The sequence below is a fragment of the Elaeis guineensis genome, chromosome 1 (assembly GCF_000442705.2).
Source record: "Elaeis guineensis isolate ETL-2024a chromosome 1, EG11, whole genome shotgun sequence".
Classification (NCBI taxonomy): Eukaryota; Viridiplantae; Streptophyta; class Magnoliopsida; order Arecales; family Arecaceae; genus Elaeis; species Elaeis guineensis.
In genome coordinates this window covers 4,450,317-4,469,608 of record NC_025993.2, presented here as the reverse complement: position 1 = coordinate 4,469,608, position 19,292 = coordinate 4,450,317, and the positions used below count along the sequence as shown (strand labels likewise).

Below are 19,292 nucleotides of genomic sequence, written 5' to 3'. Positions count from 1 at the left end.
CTCTTTTGGCAACAGGTGGTCGTCTCTTAATGCTGAAAATGATGGATTCTTTTATTTTTTTTTATTTTTTTATTCCGCACGTTATATAACTTTTTCACTAGTACAGCAGCGGGAGGACGTCGGACTCGTTGATTTTATAAATATAAAAAAATAATTATCACAATAATAAATTTCAACATAAAATAAAATATAAATATAAATATAATAATTTAATTTATAATTTAATTAAAATAAAAAAATAAATTAAAATAATAATTTAGATCAAAATAAATAATATTTATTGATCATTTTATCTAAAAATTTAATCAATATGATATTTAATCTAATCAATATAAATTAGTTAGATAATTTATATAGATTCTAGCATAATGATGATAAAAATTAATTATTCATAGACTCAAAAATATAAAATTTAATTGATAAATTAATATCATAGATCATCTAAATTGTTCATGTAACATATTTATCCAATAATTTATTTTTAGAACGTAATAGATGTAGTAGATGACGTTCCTTCTAAATAAATCGTAGTTCAAGAAATGGGTCCCGACCGCTCTCCTGGCAGAAGGCATCGAGGGGGTCCTGATCGCTGACCATCAGCCGGCGGCAGATATTGAAAAGAAAAAGGGCTAATATTTTTTAGATAATATCCAAGCCCTCTTTCTCTCTTTCATATATTTGTAGGCTATTTAAAATCAAAATAAAAAAAAAAAAAAGCCTCGGGCTAACTGGAAAAGTTATGAAATAATTAGAAGAGAATAGAAGCCAGTCGTTCCAGCCACTTCTGAAAATCTATCGGACTCGGAGAAGCTGACACAAAAAGAATATTAATTTAACCAGGGGAAGAAGACCTAACAGTAACACAAAGAGAATAGAAGAGGATGGCCGGCGTCGTCCCCAAATCCTTCCAAATCCCCCATCCATCGCTCTCTTCCACCCTCAATCCCTCCCCACTTACCACCAGAAGAAGAAAACCCCTCCCCCTCGCCCCTCACGCGCTCGCCGACGATCCCAACCCCGACCAAGATTCCTCCTCCTCCTCGGCAGCCCCCGCGGAACCTCCGGCATCCGCCACCTCTGACCCCACCTTCGAGAACTGGCTGGCCCGGGTCCGGCTCAAGTACCGGAGCGGCACGGGGAAGAAGGCGGAGCAGCGGCGGGCCCGGCGGCGGCAAAAAGAAGGTGATGCTGCCGCCAGTTCCGCCGAAGGAGGCGGTGGCAGCGGGGGGCCTGGCTGTCGAGTTGGGTTTCAGCCCCTACGGCGAGCGGCTTAACGGGGTCCGCTTGCCCCACGTCTGCTCTGGCCAACGGAGAAGAGATCGGATCTGATCAGAGGGCTCCCGACTCCGCATCGAATGAAGCGACTGGTGAGGACACTGCGGAGAAATAAATAAATAAATAAATAAATCAAACCTAAACCCGTGGTATTACAGGAGGTTACCTTATAATCCAACCTGTCTGCACAGAAGAACACTATAATACCACGTATTACTTTACTATCTAATATAATATATATATATTAAAAAATAAAAAACAATTGATTTGTAACTAAAGCTATTTACATAAGCAGTCTATTTTTTTTCTATACATACTACTTGGACTCTTCTATTTCAAAATATTGAATGTACATATTTTATTTTAATAAATAAAATTAAAAATTATTTATATTTATTAACTGATGTTATTAAGATTTTCAATTATGAATATCAAGAATATGGATGGACATATTATTCATAATTTTTTTTTTATAAAATATTAAAATTTATTTATATTTATTAATTGATATTATTAAAATATTATAAATATTAAAAATATAAATGAATATATTATTAATTTTTTTATAAATATAATTAATTATATAAATATGATATACAAATCCATGCACAACATGGGGTTTAAAAACTAGTTATAATATAAATGTGAAAGAATGCACTTTTTCATTTTGAAGTTAGGCTCTTTGACTTGTATGCCCATGAGCATCCCTCGGCCTAACGGAGACTTTTATTAAGTTCCATTTCAAAGTTTATATTTTTTAATTTTTTAAGTATTTTTAGTTTTAGAATTAGAAAGAGATCCAATAAGACATTGAAGTACCAAGTTTAATATCTGACAAGTTGAGATCTTTTGTTGCACTTATGCACTTATAATTTGTCCTTAAATCTTCTTCTATTTTTTAATGTCATAAGTTCTTTGAAACATATAGGATTGTTGCAATAACTTGACTCATAATGGGATAAAGAGATTAAATATAATATGTTAAAAATTTATAAAAATATTTATAATTTTAACTTTATGAAACTGATTAAAAACAAATACATTTGTAGCTAATAGAAAATAAAATATCTAATAATTTAGAAGATAGATGAGATCTTCTATCGTCGTGAGTCCATCGTCGTGTCTGTTTGGATTGGGCCGCTTCTTACGTTATCGGGCACATTAGGAATTACATCTAGCTATAGAATGGGAGGTGTCCACGAATAATGCGAGATCTTTTATTTTTTAATTTATGGGTCATATCCGTATTTGAGTTGTGTGATCACCTATCTGAATCGGAAAAAGAATTATATCCACCGCGAGCCGGCCCTCACATTTCGAGTATCCCCACAAGAGCCAGCGCCACCAATGACGAGTGAGAGAACCAGGGAGGTCTTGTGCCAAGTCCCGTGGAGGAACCGCGCATAGCGAGGCTGACGTGTCATCATGTGGATAGCACTGTACGAGCTATAGATTTTTTGTTCTTCGCACTTGGGATGGGCCACGTTCGTGTGTCTTGGAATCTTTGCCCACTGCTTTCTTTGGACTCTTTTGTCTGCGCTGTCCCCACTTTACCCTCTCGCTGCCCCACCACGACCGCCACCACCACCACGCTTTTTGAGCCGCCCACTCTTGGACGCATCCCACGAGACCAGGGGCAAAAACCGGGAGGTAGGCGCGAGTGGCTTTTAGAGTGGGAGGATGGTAATTGCCACTGGAGATAAGGAATCGTTTTTCTCGTGGATCGCAAGCGCTGTACCAACCGGAATACCGTGTTTTCTCTTTTGTGGGGGGGGTAAAGAATACCGTGTTTTTTCAGTTGTACTCAAAGCTTCTGGAACCAGTAAGGTAGATGGAGAAAGAAAAAGAGAAAGAAAAAGGTGTATCAGGTTGCCCACCAGGAGTTGAGCCCTCGTCGCCCTTCCGTTTTTAAGGTTTTCTGGGTTCGGAGAGAAAGGGGGCTCTGCTTGTGTGGTGGAGATCTGGAAAAGGTGGGATTTTGAGCACCGGTATGTGTTGGGGATTTCTGGATTTCAGACATCGAGGTAACTCTTTTTGTCGATCCTCGATCACTGTGATTAGATTAGTGGATGTTTTGGATTTCTAGGTTCTTGCAGCTGGTTGTTTTGCTGATATTAAGGAGGGTTTTGTGGACGAAGAAGAGGGCTTTTGCTTCTGACTGTTCTTCGAAATCTTTGTCTTTTTTGGTGCCTTCTTGTGTTTGGGTTTCTTGAGATTGTGAGTTCAGTTTTGCTTTCGAAGAAGGAAGAAGGGAAGTATTTCTGAAAGGCATATTTTTAAAAGAAGGTTCACATCAATTTCTTTTCTTTGTCTTCTCTATATATATAGTTGAAAATCTCGGTTCTTGAGACCCAGGCAGCTTTTTATGGTTCTCGTCCTTAACAAGTATATGGGATCTAGGACCACCCAATCAGTGATGACTTTGGGGGAAAACTTGTCTCACAGTCAAAAACTGAGATTTCCTGGCCACAGTTTCTGGGTGAGATGCTTGGCATGAGTGAAGTTATTAATTAGAAAGTTATAGAATAGAAGAGGGAAGGAAAAGGAAATTCTTTGATCCAAGAACTATTTAACTGTGGAGATGGAGAAACAGCAAAGCCTTCGTCTTGGAGCGTTCGAGAAATTGCAGAGCTTTCGTCTGGGAGCTATGGAGAAACAAAAGAGCTTTCGGATGGGATCGTTGGAGAAACAAAAGAGCTTTCGGTTGGGGTCCATGGATAAACAGCAGAGCTTCAAGGAGAGGAGGAACAAGGAAAGCCCTGGGAAGCGAGGGGATACACTATTGCATCTGGCTGCTAGAGCTGGCAATGCAGTGCATGTTCAGGGGATTCTTTCTGATTGCGGTGAGAGCCAATTGAAAGAATTGATTTCTAAGCAGAATCAAGATGGGGAAACAGCGTTGTATGTTGCTGCAGAGAAGGGTCATGTTGAGGTTGTTCGGGAGATATTGAAGGTTTCAGACTTTCAGTCAGCTAACACTAAGGCCAGTAACAGCTTTGATGCATTTCATATTGCTGCTAAGCAGGGCCATCTGGGTAAGCTATTGATCTCACAGATCAATTACATTTGCTCCTTTCTGTATTTGTTTTAATACATAGTGTCAAAACAAATGATAATTCATGGCCAATATTATAAAATCTAGAACTTGTCATGGTTATTGGTGCTGTGATTTAAAAATGATTGAATTCACCATCTCTTTTGGTCTTGTAAGATGATCTTGGATAATATGGCCTGACTTTTTATATTTGACAGTCAATGTATGTTTTGTTTTAAATGATTACCTTGACAATAAGCAGTTTCTTTGCTGCTTAATTTTGTGCTGTTTCTGCATACTTACTTTCTATGGATCCTTTCATGAATACATTGTGATATTTTACAGTATCTTGTTGATTTGTTGAAAATTCTCACTGAGTTAACTAGAATGTGTGAGACTTTTTTTTTTCCTTTTTTGATAGTGGAGGAACGACATCATATCTTATTTTTGGCGAAATAGTGAGAGCAAGTTCTATGTAAATGCACTGCCATATCATGGTATAAAATACAGAGAGAGCGACAGAGATTAAAGATTTGCTAGTGAAAAATGAGAATGTATAAAAGGTACTGGCACAAAATAGGAAGGAATATCTATGTGAGAGGTGGTCAGTCTAGAATGATGAACTAATATGCTTCTTGAGGATGAAAGGCACAAACTTGTGTAAAAATTGTGGCAAGGCAACATCAGGAACAAGATGAAAGGTTCCAAGGGAAACTACAGAAGTGATGGGACATTTAAAAGAAGCTCTAGTTTGCAAAGCAGACAATTAAGTGACTCTATGCTGGTGAGCTGATGATCATATTGAGGAAGTAGATTAATATGCTCCTAGAAAGGGAACAACTTTAGGCAATAAACTTGTTCAAACAACAATCATAACCTGCTCTTGCTTTGTAGACTCTTTAAATCTTAACAAAATAAATGGGGAACTATTCTTTCTGTTATTCATGTCACTGGCTACCGAGGCAACTTGGCTAGCAAGGTCAACTTGCAGTTAAGCAAACTGGATGGTGAGGAGTGGCATGTAATTTCTAGGTTTTACAATTTGATGCTAGAGTGCAAACAAATAAGGCTGATCAGATATGACTTATGAGCAGCCAACATGCCTCAGATGACAATATCATAAGGAGAATCTGAAGACACTAAAACAGGTATGAAATGGCTAAGTCGAGAGATTTATGTGCATGAAGTATAACTAGCTGGTTCAGAAGCTTCCGGGATTGTGTTAATGAATGGTTTGACTGCTCAGGGTGGGTCTGCTGGGGAAACAAGTGGTAATGCTTGTGTCAGAAGTTGTTTGAAGCAAAGCAACGGTTGTTGAAGGTCACAAATTCTGAGGTCTAAGATGATGTGAAGTGACTGAATGAAAAGATTTTACTGGAATGAGCAAGTCGAAAGGGTAACCTTTGTATCCAGCTAAAAGTAAGGTGAAAAATAATTTTTAAGGATGAAAAACAGAAATGTGAAATGACTTAAACACCCAAAATGGAAGAAATGTTACACCGCAGTTAACAATGGAAGCCTAGACTGAACTAAACACTCTGAGAGAAGAGGACAGAGGGAGAGGGGAGGGGGAATAGAGAGAGCACTAACCTAGGATTGTAGCAGAAGGTGTGATTAACTCAAAGTGAAGTAGGCAAAGCCTACTAGGTAACTAAAAGATGTGGATCCTTTGAAATAGATGGGGTTCCCTAAAATTCCCAGAACTGGACAAAGTTGATCAAAAGAAGGCAAGCCATCAAGAGAAGCGAATTGACTTATTAAAGATTAAATGCCACTACTTGGAATGTGGACATGAAGTTCAAAAAATCCAATTGATGGATCAAGGGTGGACCTTGATCTGTCCAAATGTAACAATTGGAGATCATGTTTGGAATTTGATTAAAGAACTTAATTAACTGCTATAAATAAAGAGTTGGGTCCTGGCACATCCTGCCATTTCGGTGTCATTTCAACATTTGGATGGTACCTAGGATGCACATGGACACCGGGATTGAGAGGTCCTTACTGTTCTGGTTAGCACCATCCAGGATGGACTATAATGGCTGTGTCCTGACACTTGGGATGCTTGGCATCTTTGGATGCCATTATTTTTTAATTTTTTTCTCTTTATTTTTGTTGTTAATGGTCAACAGTTCCATCTCGGTTTGTCTTGATAGCATGCCAACCAAGAACCAATCTGAGTTGGTGCTAATACTAGGACTTTAATCCTTGACTACAACTGTAAGGGTGAGAAAGATGAGACAACCAAAATGCTTAAAATAATAGAAGTGAAAAAAAAAAAAAAAAAAAGGCCTAGCAAGGTTCTATTCAAACAAAATCCTCAAAAATGAAAGGAATAAAGCTGATTGGGGAAACATGAAGGAGATTTTATTGGCTTGATTTAATCTGTTTGAGGTTTTTAATGGAAAATAGTATGAGTGAAGCTCAATAGACTAGACACTTAATTGAACGCCTTAAAAAGGTCAAAGAGATTTGGCACAAAATGGGCACACTTGTTGGAGTAGATGGTGTAGCAAATATCCAAACATGAATTAATTCAAGTATCTGATTAAGTTCCTAGAGGGAGTGATCTACAATTCACTTATTTTAAAAGAATGAATACAGGATGATTTGAAAGCTAGAGCAGCAAAGTAAAAAAGATTTCTAGAAGAAAATTCTATTGCCTCAAAATCTGCTGTGCATTAGCTATAAATGTGATTTTGATCACCATTGACTAGTGCAGTTGTTTCAGTACCACAAGGGAATACAAAATGAATTCTGTGTTTGAGAGCAGTCCTGATAACTTTTAAGCAAAAACCAACACATAGCATGATTGCTAGGTGGTGGAAGTAGTTTGTCAATACTGGATGTTGGAGGAGGATTTCCTAAACATGCAATTCAACATTTGTGAAGTTGTAAAAAATAAATGTAGAAATTTCTGATAATACATCTGAAACGATCTCTTGAAGATCCTGGGGATGGCAGCCACTGCTCTGATGGCCAGAGAATACTCCTAGTAGTTTTACAGCTGATATTTTATCTAAGTGAAACATAAAGCTAGATACATATGGTTAAGGATGACCGAGAACCTGTAAGTAAGATATTATACTGTGCTATAGTTTGTATTGATGGAACTGATTAGCATGTTATGTACAATGTACATACAAACTCCAATAAAGATGGAAGATTTCAAATTTTTGGGCAGCATACTGATGCATTATTTACTTTATCATGTATGGAATGAAAAAAAGGAATTGGTGAGGATTACCAGCTTGAAGCATGGATTACCTCTCTCATATCCTGAATATAGTTATCAAGAGTCATTTCTTTGTTCCATTTTCTATTAACAAAATGTGAACACAAACCAAAATTTTTAGTGGATCTATTTCTCGTTGTATTCTGCACTATTTGATGTGTGGCTTAATTTAATATCTTGTTACTTAATAGATTTCCACTTCCCAAGAACAATATGTCTGTGTCTCAAACTCTGGAAGTTTTTTTTCCATGGTTCCATCTGATTCTTTTGAAAAAGAAAATATCTGTTCATGCTCCCTAAATGTTTAGATGTAAATTTTTAGATTTTAGTCTGTCTGACTTTATGATTGTTTATGATTCTGTACTGTATTATGTTGGTTGTGCTCTTACGACTGATTCTCCTTTTGGTTTGCTTGATTTTTGCAGAAGTTTTGAAAGAGCTGTTGCATTCTTTTCCCGCACTGGCGATGACTACAAATTCATTGAATTCTACAGCCTTAGACACTGCCTCCACTCAAGGCCATCTGGATGTTGTCAATCTTCTGCTAGAAACAGATGCTAGTCTTGCTAAGATTGCACGAAATAATGGAAAAACTGTTCTGCATTCAGCTGCAAGGATGGGTCATGTAGAAGTGGTAAAATCCCTTTTAAATAAGGACCCCAGCATTGGTTTAAGAACAGACAAGAAGGGGCAGACAGCAATTCACATGGCTGTGAAAGGCCAAAATGTCGAAATAGTGCAAGAACTGGTGAAGCCTGATAAGTCAATAATTCATTCGGAAGATAACAAGGGGAACAGACCATTGCATATTGCTACTAGGAAGGGCAATTGTGGGGTAAGTGACAATGTCAGCACACCAATTTGTCTCACACTTGTGCTTTGTGATGACATAATTGCTAGGTATTTTAGTGTCTTGTTTGTAGTTTATTCTAAAAATGGATCACTGATCTGAGGTATTATCTTAGCTGATGCTCTGACCTACCTAGGTAGGTGGTTCAATTACTAACAGAGTTTCATGTAGATGACCTACCTAGCAACACTCCCGTATAGATTGTTGATATTGTTCTGTTTTGACTGGTTAGGTCCTTGACCTGTGAAGAGCTCTCTCTCTCTCTTTCTCTCTCTCTCCGTGCTTCCCTTCTGTTCTTTTCCCTCAATATTTGCCACTATATTTTTTCTTTTCCTATACCTTCTATTTTAGCTCTTAATGATCTATCTACATTTATTTTTCCAAGAAACAAGGTCGATCTAACATTTTTTTTCTTCTTCTTTTTTCCTTCAATATTTTCTTTTGCTTTTGCAACTGTTGGTGCAAAAATCCGCCTGCGTCGGAGAAGCTGGAGTCGCGGTCACCGCCAGGACCTGCAAAGAAAGTCTAAACCGGAGTTGGGGGTGCTCCGGCAAGACCCTCCGACGCTTAAATCAGTTCTCTGCCTCAACAAGAATGGAGTACTCGAACGAAAATTTTAGCAGAGTTTTGAGATAAAAATGCGAGCTTAGAAAATAACGTATCTGGGGTCCCCTTTTATAGGTGGAGAGTGCAACAGACTGATAGCGACGTCTGTAACCGTCTGGCAGTGGGCCGCTCGGGGCCTGAAGGAGTTTGTTATGAAGAGTAAATGGGTGGGGTCGTGGCTATCACCGTGACCCGCCACGTGGAGCCTGTTGTGGAGAGTGGAGCGGCGTCTGTTGTCGTGACTTGCCAGAGAGTGATGAAGCCGCGCAGAATCCGTCGCAGGAAGTGGAGCAGAATCGTGGCTATTACTGCGGTCTGCCGTGCGGAGCCTGTTGCGGGGAGTGGTGGAGCCGTGCAGAATCCGTCGCAGGAGGTGGAGCAGAGTCGTGGCCATTACTGTGGCCTGTCGGCCGAAGCTCGGTCGAAGCGTCTGGCGGAAAGAGGTAGCTATCCATCTGAGAGGAGCTCGGGTGAAGGCTTACAGCGAAAATCCGGCACGGACCGCTCGTAGTAGAAATATGAAGTAGACCGCTTGTAGCAGAAGCTCGGGGTAGATCGCTTGCGGTAGAAGTTCGGAGTTCGGCCTTTGTAGGAGTTCGGATGAGGTCTACCTGCAACAGGAGTTCTGGGTGGAAGTCCGGCTCCCGTAGGAGTCTGGATGAAGTCTTCCTGCAGTCGGAGTCGAGGACGAAGTCTAGCTCCCGTAGGAGTTCGGACGAAGTCTTCCTGCAGCCGAAGTCGGGGACGAAGTCCGACTCCCGTAGGAGTCCGGATGAAGTCTTTCTGCAGCCGGAGTCGGGGACGAAGTCCGGCTCCCGTAGGAGTCCGGATGAAGTCTTCCTGCAGCCGAAGTCGAGGACGAAGTCCGGCTCCCGTAGGAGTCCGGTTGAAGTCTTCCTAGAGCCGGAGTCGGAGACGAAGTCCGGCTCCCGTAGGAGTCCGGATGAACTCTACTTGCAGTCGGAGTCGGGGACGAAGTCCGGCTCCCGTAGGAGTCCGGATGAAGTCTTCCTGCAGCCAGAGTCGGGGACGAAGTCCGGCTCCCGTAGGAGTCCGGATGAAGTCTTCCTGTAGCCGGAGTCGGGGACGAAGTCCGGCTCCCGTAGGAGCCCGGATGAAGTCTACCTGCAGTCGTGGTCGGGGACGAAGTCCGGCTCCCATAGGAGTCCGGATGAAGTCTACCTGCAGTCGGAGTCGGGGACGAAGTCCGGCTCCCGTAGGAGTCTGGATGAAATCTACCTGCAGTTGGAGTCGGGGACGAAGTCCGGCTCCCGTAGGAGTCCGGATGAAGTCTACCTGCAGTCGAAGTCGGGGACGAAGTCCGGCTCCCGTAGGAGTCCGGATGAAGTCTTCCTGCAGCCGGAGTCGGGGACGAAGTCCGGCTCCCGTAGGAGTCCGGATGAAGTCTTCCTGCAGCCGGAGTTGGGGACGAAGTCCGACTCTCGTAGGAGCCCGAATGAAGTCTACCTGCAGTCGGGGTCGGGGACGAAGTCCGGCTCCCGTAGGAGTCCGGATGAAGTCTTCCTGCAGCCGGAGTCGGGGACGAAGTCCGGCTCCCGTAGGAGTCCGGATGAAGTCTAGCAGGTAGAAACTTGGGTGGAGTCCGTCCGTCGTGAAGAATCCGGTCGACACTGGTGGGGGTTTATCCGTCGGCAAAACTTGAGAATGTTGCGGAGGCTCGGCCGTCGGAGAGGTTCGGAAAGATGTCGCCGAAGATCGAGAGTCGGTAGAATCCCTAGAGGGTCACTCCTGTCACGAACTTCGGCTGGGGGGTATTTTATACCCAACACCAGTCCCCCTACTTCCGAGTTCGAGTTTCGAATGAAGGAAGTACAGAGAAATTTTCACAGCCGAAGTTGTTCTCTTGAATCCTGTGCACGATCGCCCTCAGATATTCTGGCATTTAATGCGCGCGTGCCGGAGTCTTTTTAAATCGGGGCGATCCGAAGGGACCTTTCGGAATTCTCATTGGAGCGTTGGCCCAGGTACGGCGCAGTAATGGCTCTGTCAGCTGTTAGCCGTTTTTAGCCACCTGCTGTGGCGAGTGGGATACGTGGCGAGCGTGGGTCGGCCTGGGGAGATCCGCGATCATCATAGCGCCGGATCCCAGGGTCTATTTGAACCCACCTTTCCGCCTTCAGGAGTCTCATTCCGCCTAAGAGTTCTGTCGGTGTCTGTCTTCTCTCCGAGAGCTCTGACCCTCTTTGGCGTCCACTTTGGCCCTAAGCGTTCTTCGAGTCATCCCTGTCCTCGTACCTCTGCATCCTTCGGAGCGACTTAGGTTAGTCCCGGAACTTTCGATGCGTTGAGGGGGGTATAACTGCGGAATCTTCCTGGGGGAGACCCCCGACGGACCTGGCACTCCGGGCTTCTCTATCTGCATGCTCGGGGAGGAGTCTGGGCGTGCTTATGCCCGGGGGGAGTTCGAGAACGTGGCCGAGCTTCTCTCGCCCCTTTTCGACTGCGGGCTTACTCGAGTCTCCCGTCTGCCGCTCTCTCGCGGTCTCCTTGTCCTTCATCTTGAAGGCTTCTTCTGCTCGGGCGTACCCCTCGGCTCGAGCCAACAAATCAGCAAAATCTCTGGGGTACTTCTTTTTCAGGGAGAATAGAAGGTCGTTCTTCTGAAGACCGCCTTTTAGAGCGGCCATCGCGACCGATTGGTCCAAGTTCCGGACCTCCAACGCGGCGACATTGAAACGGTTGACGTAAGCCCGAATGGACTCCCCCTCCCTCTGCTTGATGTTGATGTGGGATTTCGAACCCTTCCGGGGATGCCGGCTGCTAACAAAATGAGCCACAAACTGGTGGCTCATCTGATCAAAGGAAAAGATGGTACCCGACTTCAGTGCCGAGTATCAGTTTCTCGCCGCTCCCTTCAAGGTGGATGGAAAAGCTCGGCACAGGATGGCGTCGGGCGTGCCATGAAGCAGCGTCATTGTCCGGAAGGCCTCCAGGTGGTCAACTAGGTTCGAAGTCCTGTCGTAGCTTTCAAACTGAGGGAGCTTGAAGTTTGGCGGGATCGGTTCCTGCATGATCATTTGAGAAAAGGAAGGGTCAGTACAAATGTCCTCACCATAAGCGGGGGGAGCGTGGCGGAGTTCTTCGATCCACCGGTTCATCTCCTGGAGCCTCCGGTCCAGGAAATCCTCTCGACTACGGGTCTCGAGGGTCTTCTGGCAGAATGGAGGTAGAGATCTTCCAGGGGTGGAATCGTGATCTGACTGAGGGCTCTCCACCCTCGGATTCGTCTTTTTGGGAAAGACGGGGCGGCTGCCCCAAGTTGCCCGTCCTACCGCCGGATTTTGGAGTTCCAGCGACGTTCTCTCCAGTCGCACTGACGCCTGCGGCTGTTGCTGCTGCTGCATGGCCTGCACCGCTTCAGCGAGGCCTCTGACCTGCTAGGCCAGTAGGTCGAATTGTTCCGCGCCAACCGCCGTTGCCGGAGGAGGAGGAGGAGGCTGGGAAACTGGAGGTGAGGCCGGAGCCTGAGATCTGGCCGTAGAGGCCGTGGATCGCCGTGTGGATGTTTTGCGGGGAGGCATCGGGCGAAGATCTAGTGGGGGAAGGAGGAGAGGACGTCGGAAAAGATGATCGAAGGCGGTCCCGTTGAGCGCTCCTTTAAGAACAAGGGTACTGCGAAGACACAGCCCCTTCCTCTAGCGCCAATCCTGTTGGTGCAAAAATCCACCTACGTCGGAGAAGCTGGAGTCGAGGGAGTCGCGGTCGCCGACGGGACCTGCAAAGAAAGTCTAAACCGGAGTTTGGGGTGCTCCGGCAAGACCCTCCGACGCTCAAGTCAGTTCTCTGCCTCAACAAGAATGGAGTGCTCGAACGAAAATTTTAGCAGAGTTTTGAGATAGAAATGCGAGCTTAGAAAATAACGTATCTGGGGTCCCCCTTTTATAGACGGAGAGTGCAACAGACTGATAGCAACGTCTGTAACCGTCTGGCAGTGGGCCGCTCGGGGCCTGAAGGAGTTTGTTATGAAGAGTAAATGGGTGGGGTCGTGGCTATCACCGTGACCCGCCACGTGGAGCCTGTTGCGGAGAGTGGAGCGGCGTCCGTTGTCGTGACTTGCCAGAGAGTGGTGGAGCCGCGCAGAATCCGTCACAGAAAGTGGAGCAGAATCGTGGCTATTACTGCGGCCTGCCGTGCGGAGCCTGTTGCGGGGAGTGGTGGAGCCGCGCAGAATCCGTCGCAGGAGGTGGAGCAGAGTCGTGGCCATTACTGTGGCCTGTCAGGGAGTCCAGGCCTGTCGGCCGAAGCTCGGTCGAAGCGTCTGGCGGAGAGAGGTAGCTATCCATCTGAGAGGAGCTCGGGTGAAGGCTTACAGCGAAAATCCGGCGCGGACCGCTCGTAGTAGAAATTTGAAGTAGACCGCTTGTAGCAGAAGCTCGGGGTAGATCGCTTGCGGTAGAATTTCGGAGTTTGGCCTTTGTAGGAGTTCGGATGAGGTCTACCTGCAATAGGAGTTCTGGGTGGAAGTCCGGCTCCCGTAGGAGTCCGGATGAAGTCTTCCTGCAGCCGGGGTCGGGGACGAAGTCCGGCTCCCGTAGGAGCCCGGATGAAGTCTACCTGCAGTCGGGGTCGGGGACGAAGTCCGGCTCCCGTAGGAGTCCGGATGAAGTCTACCTGCAGTCGGAGTCGGGGACGAAGTCCGGCTCCCGTAGGAGTCCGGATGAAGTCTTCCTGCAGTCGGAGTCGGGGACGAAGTCCGGCTCCCGTAGGAGTCCGGATGAAGTCTAGCAGGTAGAAACTTGGGTGGAGTCCGTCCGTCGTGAAGAATCCGATCGACGCTGGTGGGGGTTTATCCGTCGGCAGAACTTGAGAATGTTGCAGAGGCTCGGCCGCCGGAGAGGTTCGGAAAGATGTCACTGAAGATCGGAAGTCGGTAGAATCCCTGGAGGGTCACTCCTGTCACGAACTTCAGCTGGGGGGTTATTTTATACCCAACACCAACAATATGTATGAATCACATTGCTAGCCTCACCTGATTTGAATCCCATACCAGCAAATTATCATGCATGAATATCTATCTCCCAAAAAATGGGAAGCAAACCATAAGTTCAAAGCTTTCATTTGTAGCTGTAAATCTCCCTATCACTGAACAGAGTTAGACTCTAACAGGGGATCCACAATGAACCAGACCCTTATGGTAGACTTTTGCCGATTTCTTCAAGATTTTAGTTGCCTGAATAGGTGCAGGTGCAGAAGCAGATTCAGGTGGGTACAGAGAAGTGAATCCCTCAAAAAATTATATCAAGGAAATGATTAGGAAGGGGGTGCGATGATGAGTTTCCAAAGCAGGTTTTTAGTAGAAATTTCCTTATACTAAGATATGAATCGGCAACTATTTGCTTCTTTGGCTATTCTGTTGTTGGTGCATATCCTATCAAAGCTGGTGTTGCCAGAATATGTAGCCTGTGATCTTTTACTAAGTTTGAGGAGAAGTAGGCAATTGGTTGGTATATTGTTTATGGTTTATTGGTGTCTGGCCTGTTTTAGGCTGGTTTTGGGTCACCCGCTTGCTCTTCTACTTGTTGACATGCCGGCCTTTACACTCTCAACTGATCAGGAAGGTTATCTCCAAAATAATGAAGGTTTTCAATCTCACTCCAAAATTATTACTTTGGCATTTACTCCATATTGACTTTACTTCTGCTGTTGCAAATGAAGTTTAAAATCCTGGAAAGAAGGGAGACAAGTTTTCGTAAAGCTTGCTCTTATAAAGGATGTAGTTCTTAATGGAATAATCAATGAAGAATTTACAAATGTTGATCAGAGTAGGTGATATATGAACAGTTATTGTTATTATTATGGATCTTCTTGTTCTTTGATAATATTTACGGGTCTTAAGAAGCTATATATATTATAATTTTCTCAACCTAGTTTCGTCCGTAGCTATTCTTGTCTAGAACTTAGCCACATTAGTTGATTGCTTCTAAGCTTTGTTTTATAGTTCTCCTGTCTCTTACTGATGTATAATAAAATCTACTCGTCTTTGCAGATAGTGCTGGCTTTATTATCAGTTGAGGGAATTGATGTCAATGCAGTCAATAAAGCTGGTGAGACTGCTCTAGGTATTGCAGAAAAATGCTGTCATGAAGAGATTTCTGTGGTTCTAAGAGAGTTTGGTGCTGTGGTTGCAAAGGAGCAAGCAAATCCACCAAACCCTGCAAAGCAACTCAAGCAAACTGTCAGTGACATAAAACATGATGTTCAAAACCAAATCCGACAAACCCGTCAGACTCAAATGAGGGTTCAAAAAATCAAGAAGAGGCTTCAGAAGCTACACATTGGAGGTCTCAACAATGCCATCAATTCCAACACAGTCGTCGCGGTGCTCATTGCCACTGTGGCCTTTGCAGCCATATTCACCGTGCCAGGCCAGTTTGTTGAGCAACCGGAAAATGGTTACACCCTTGGACAAGCTTACGTGGCAAATAACGCGGCATTCATCATCTTTTTGGTCTTCGACTCATTGGCCCTCTTCATCTCTCTTGCAGTGGTTGTTGTTCAGACTTCATTAATAGTTGTCGAGCAGAAGGCCAAGAGGATGATGGTGTTTGTGATGAACAAGCTGATGTGGCTGGCATGTCTCTTTATATCCGTTTCCTTCATCTCACTGACATATGTTGTGGTGGGCCACGATGACTGGTGGCTTGCCTGGTCTACCATGGCAATCGGTGCCTCTATTATGCTGACCACCCTGGGGTCCATGTGCTACTGCATCATTGTTCACCGGCTTGAAGAGAAAAACTTGAGAAACATAAGGAGGGCCTCTGTGAGTAGGTCACACTCATGGACTATATCCGTGGCATCGGACTCGGAGATACTGAATAGTGAATATAAGAAGCTGTATGCAATTTAGAGCGGATAGGTTCATCTACTGTGGTGTCTGCACTCTAAGAGCCCTGTGTCAGCATCCCCATAAAATTTTCTGCACCCTTGTATGTATATGCTTCAAAAGAAAGATTCATAATCGGCATTTTACCAAGGTATTAACTAGGATGGATTTAGGCCTGAATTGAGGATCTATATATGTTTGAAGGTCGCTGTTGCTTACTGAAATAAAGGACATATCTGCCCAAATTATTGCATGAGTTGAAATTAATATTCGAGAAGGTTATCTGTCAGGTGTTATAGAAGGGAATCCATTCAATGCCAGAATACCAGAATTGTTTGGCTTTTGTGCTGGCTAGATGTTACCTATTTTTGACAGTATAGCTCTAAAGCTGAAACACCACCTTGTTCTTACTTCGAAAGGATTTCTGGTGTTATATGTGTGCAGGTGATAAGAGAGTTTGAAGGGGTTTTTCCTGCCAATCTTTGTCACCTATCATATTTCTGATGATCCATGTTTGTAAGTGCGGTAGGGTTCGAACCAGTAATCTGTTTTGATGCGCCCAGAAGAGTTCGTTATTTTCTTCCCCATATTCTTCTGGATAGAGGAATATTTCGAGATGAGATGCCTTTGGAGATTCTAGTAAGTGATAACTGTAGTGTTAAAGCTGCACCTGAATTAGAGGTGAGCTAGAATGTTTTATTACTTTTTGAGTTCTGGCACAGCATGGGAGAGTTATAAGCTAAGAACCAAGTAATAGAGATGTCTGGAATGCAATGTTTAGAGAGGTATTGAAAGGGATAGAAAGGACCTGTTTGATCCTGTAGCTCGGGCCTCGTGGCTTCACCATTCAAACAAGACCTGTAGTACGTGTTAGGTAAGCAAAGTTTGTTGGTCTCTCGATAAAAGTCGAGGGGGAATAACTAGAATTCTTATATTCGTGTAAAATTTGATTTATTGGGATGGAGAAAAAACGTAAAACGAAGTCCAAGTAAGTTTGGTTTCAATGAGAGAAAAAGAACTGCGCGTGGACTTCTTAAAGGTGCTCCTGTGCATGGTGGACCATCGTGCTGGCTGCTACTGAAGAGAACACTGGGTTTTGCGTGGCGACGTGCCTCCACAACTCTGTGGTGCAAAGCGGAAACTGCTCGTCGCTGAACACTTCACTCAGGGCCGGTTCCGATATTTTTTTAAAATAGAAAATAAATAAAAAAAATAATTTTTTTTATTAAAAATTAATATATTTTAAATATTAATTATTATTAAAAAATTAATCTATGTATAATAATTTTTTATAGATATATTCGTTAAGCAATATGTAAAATTTATCATTAATTTATTTAATTATTTTTTTATTATAATATTATAAAAAATTATTTTTGCATTTCATTGCAAAGTCAATGCAGAGTTTGACTTACCGAAGTTAGAGGGATGTCTTGATAATTCCATTGAGTGCCTCTGGAGGGGAGGTGTTATGATGCATTGATACATAATTATGATTAAAAATACACTCTTCTTAATGAGTAGATAAGGCCAACGTCCTAGTGGCAACCACTCTCTTCTTTGCTTTCAAAATTGGTTGGTCCAGGCCCAGGCATTTAGAGCTTGATAATTTAGTTTAGTTTATATACTGGCAGCTTTTTCTTTCTTTCGACTGAGTTCATTTAAGCGTAACTCGAATGGCCATGCGTGTCCCTCCACTTCAACGCAGGAGCATCGCCCTGGTCCGTACGATTTTGTCTGCCACTGCCAGGTTGATGGTCTGGTGCGCAGATTTTATTATATTTAAATGTATCATGGTTGGATGCAGTGACTTTGTCGCGTTGGTAACGTATAAGGGATTTATGTTATAATTCTGTAAAGATATAGATTCGTAAATTTTTTTTAAAACAATTCGGGAAGAGCAAGGAGACAAAAGGTTAGAAATAAAATAATAATATTAGAAAATATAAGTCATCAAAAATATTAATATTTATTTAACTAAAAATAAATAGAATACAAACGAGAATAGTAGAAAATGACAAGTCTGTTCTTGCATAAGAGTAGATATTTAAGGTAATTAGTATAATTTATATGTCTTGCCCATAGAGGATCCTCTAATCCTATATATACACAGTTAATGACACATAAACTGCAATCTTTTTGCTATTCTAATACCAATTGAAATTGTTGGTAGTATTGCAAAAATTTTAAAGACTGAAGATTTTTTTTGTCCAACCACTAACAAGATATGTTTGGATAAGATGTTAGTTGTATATGAAGTTTGCAACTAAACTTGATATGTCATTGTCCCTCAAATTTTAATGAACTTGTTTATTGTTATACGATGATGATAAATCTATCACGATACTAAAAGAGAGAAAGGAGACGATCTCAAATCATTTAGGACTTAATGGTGCTACTATCTATTTTTTTTTTAGTAAATCAAATTTATTAAATTTATCTACGGTAAATACATCTGAAGGAAGTAGAAAATAAAATATCCAATAATTTAAAAGAAACATTCACACAGTAGTTTCAATGCAATTGACTATATTTTTTGCCAATCAGTTAACTGCACTGTAAGCTTCCCTCTAGATATGTTCCATCTTGTGAGATTGTAAAATTGCTCATGTTCTTCGACAAGTCCATCTCAAAAGATGGGTAGTAGTTACCATTTATGACTTTTAGAATATAATTTTATAATGGATGGGATCTCAATGGAAACCTATCAATAATAGAAATCCTCATCATACTCTCTAAATTAATCATGTGCAAATCTTTTCAAATTCTCAAAATTACAGGAATTCATGGACCCTCACCGAAGCTGAAGGAAAGGCATATGTTTTCACTGATTCCTTTGTGTTTTATCTCTGATAGAAGAAGTTTGACAAAATAGGAAATAAATACCAACCTATATGGCCATAAAGTACTGCGTTATCTTTCTTTGAGGCAGATGCAATAAAATAGGAAAAGAACTATAAATTTTCAACAATGACTAACGTTTAGTAATTATGACTCTGCTGTTTCATAGAAAACATAGTATACAAGACAAATTTGTTTGAATGTGTACCAACAAAATTAGTTCTACTTGAATACTATCTACATAAATTGATCCTCTCAATCTTTATTGTACATCTAACAAGATCTGATCAGTCTCGATCATTTTATTTCCTGATTCCCGCATAGGATCATGTGTAAGTATGTAGACTGTCGGTGGATGCATGATACGATCATAGTTGCTCCACTCTCCATCCTCACGTGATAAGCACATGCACCGTCCGCATGGGAATTCGTTTATGCGACGCGGGAAGAGAGCATGGCCCGTGAGTCACTGACGGACGAAAAACACGTGATGGAACCTTAAATCTTCGGGGCCCATTATCTGTACCAAGACTCGATTCATCTTTCGTGTCACTTAATCATTGGTCCTTATAAGAATTTCCTAAATTTACCAATCACGTGTCAT

The 19,292-nt window shown here is 42.7% G+C and overlaps 1 protein-coding gene and 1 pseudogene across 1 annotated transcript; both read left to right on the top strand.

The window, feature by feature from the left end:
- Positions 1-443: 443 nt before the first annotated feature.
- On the top strand, positions 444-1,595 carry LOC105034906 (uncharacterized; annotated as a pseudogene).
- Positions 1,596-2,940: 1,345 nt separating this feature from the next.
- Positions 2,941-16,092, top strand: LOC105034901 (ankyrin repeat-containing protein At5g02620). The gene is made up of 3 exons (XM_010910224.4): positions 2,941-4,310; positions 7,970-8,379; positions 15,008-16,092. Exons 1-3 carry the CDS (start codon positions 3,857-3,859, stop codon positions 15,869-15,871), a joined length of 1,728 nt encoding a protein of 575 aa, XP_010908526.1. The 5' UTR covers positions 2,941-3,856; the 3' UTR covers positions 15,872-16,092.
- Positions 16,093-19,292: the final 3,200 nt, after the last annotated feature.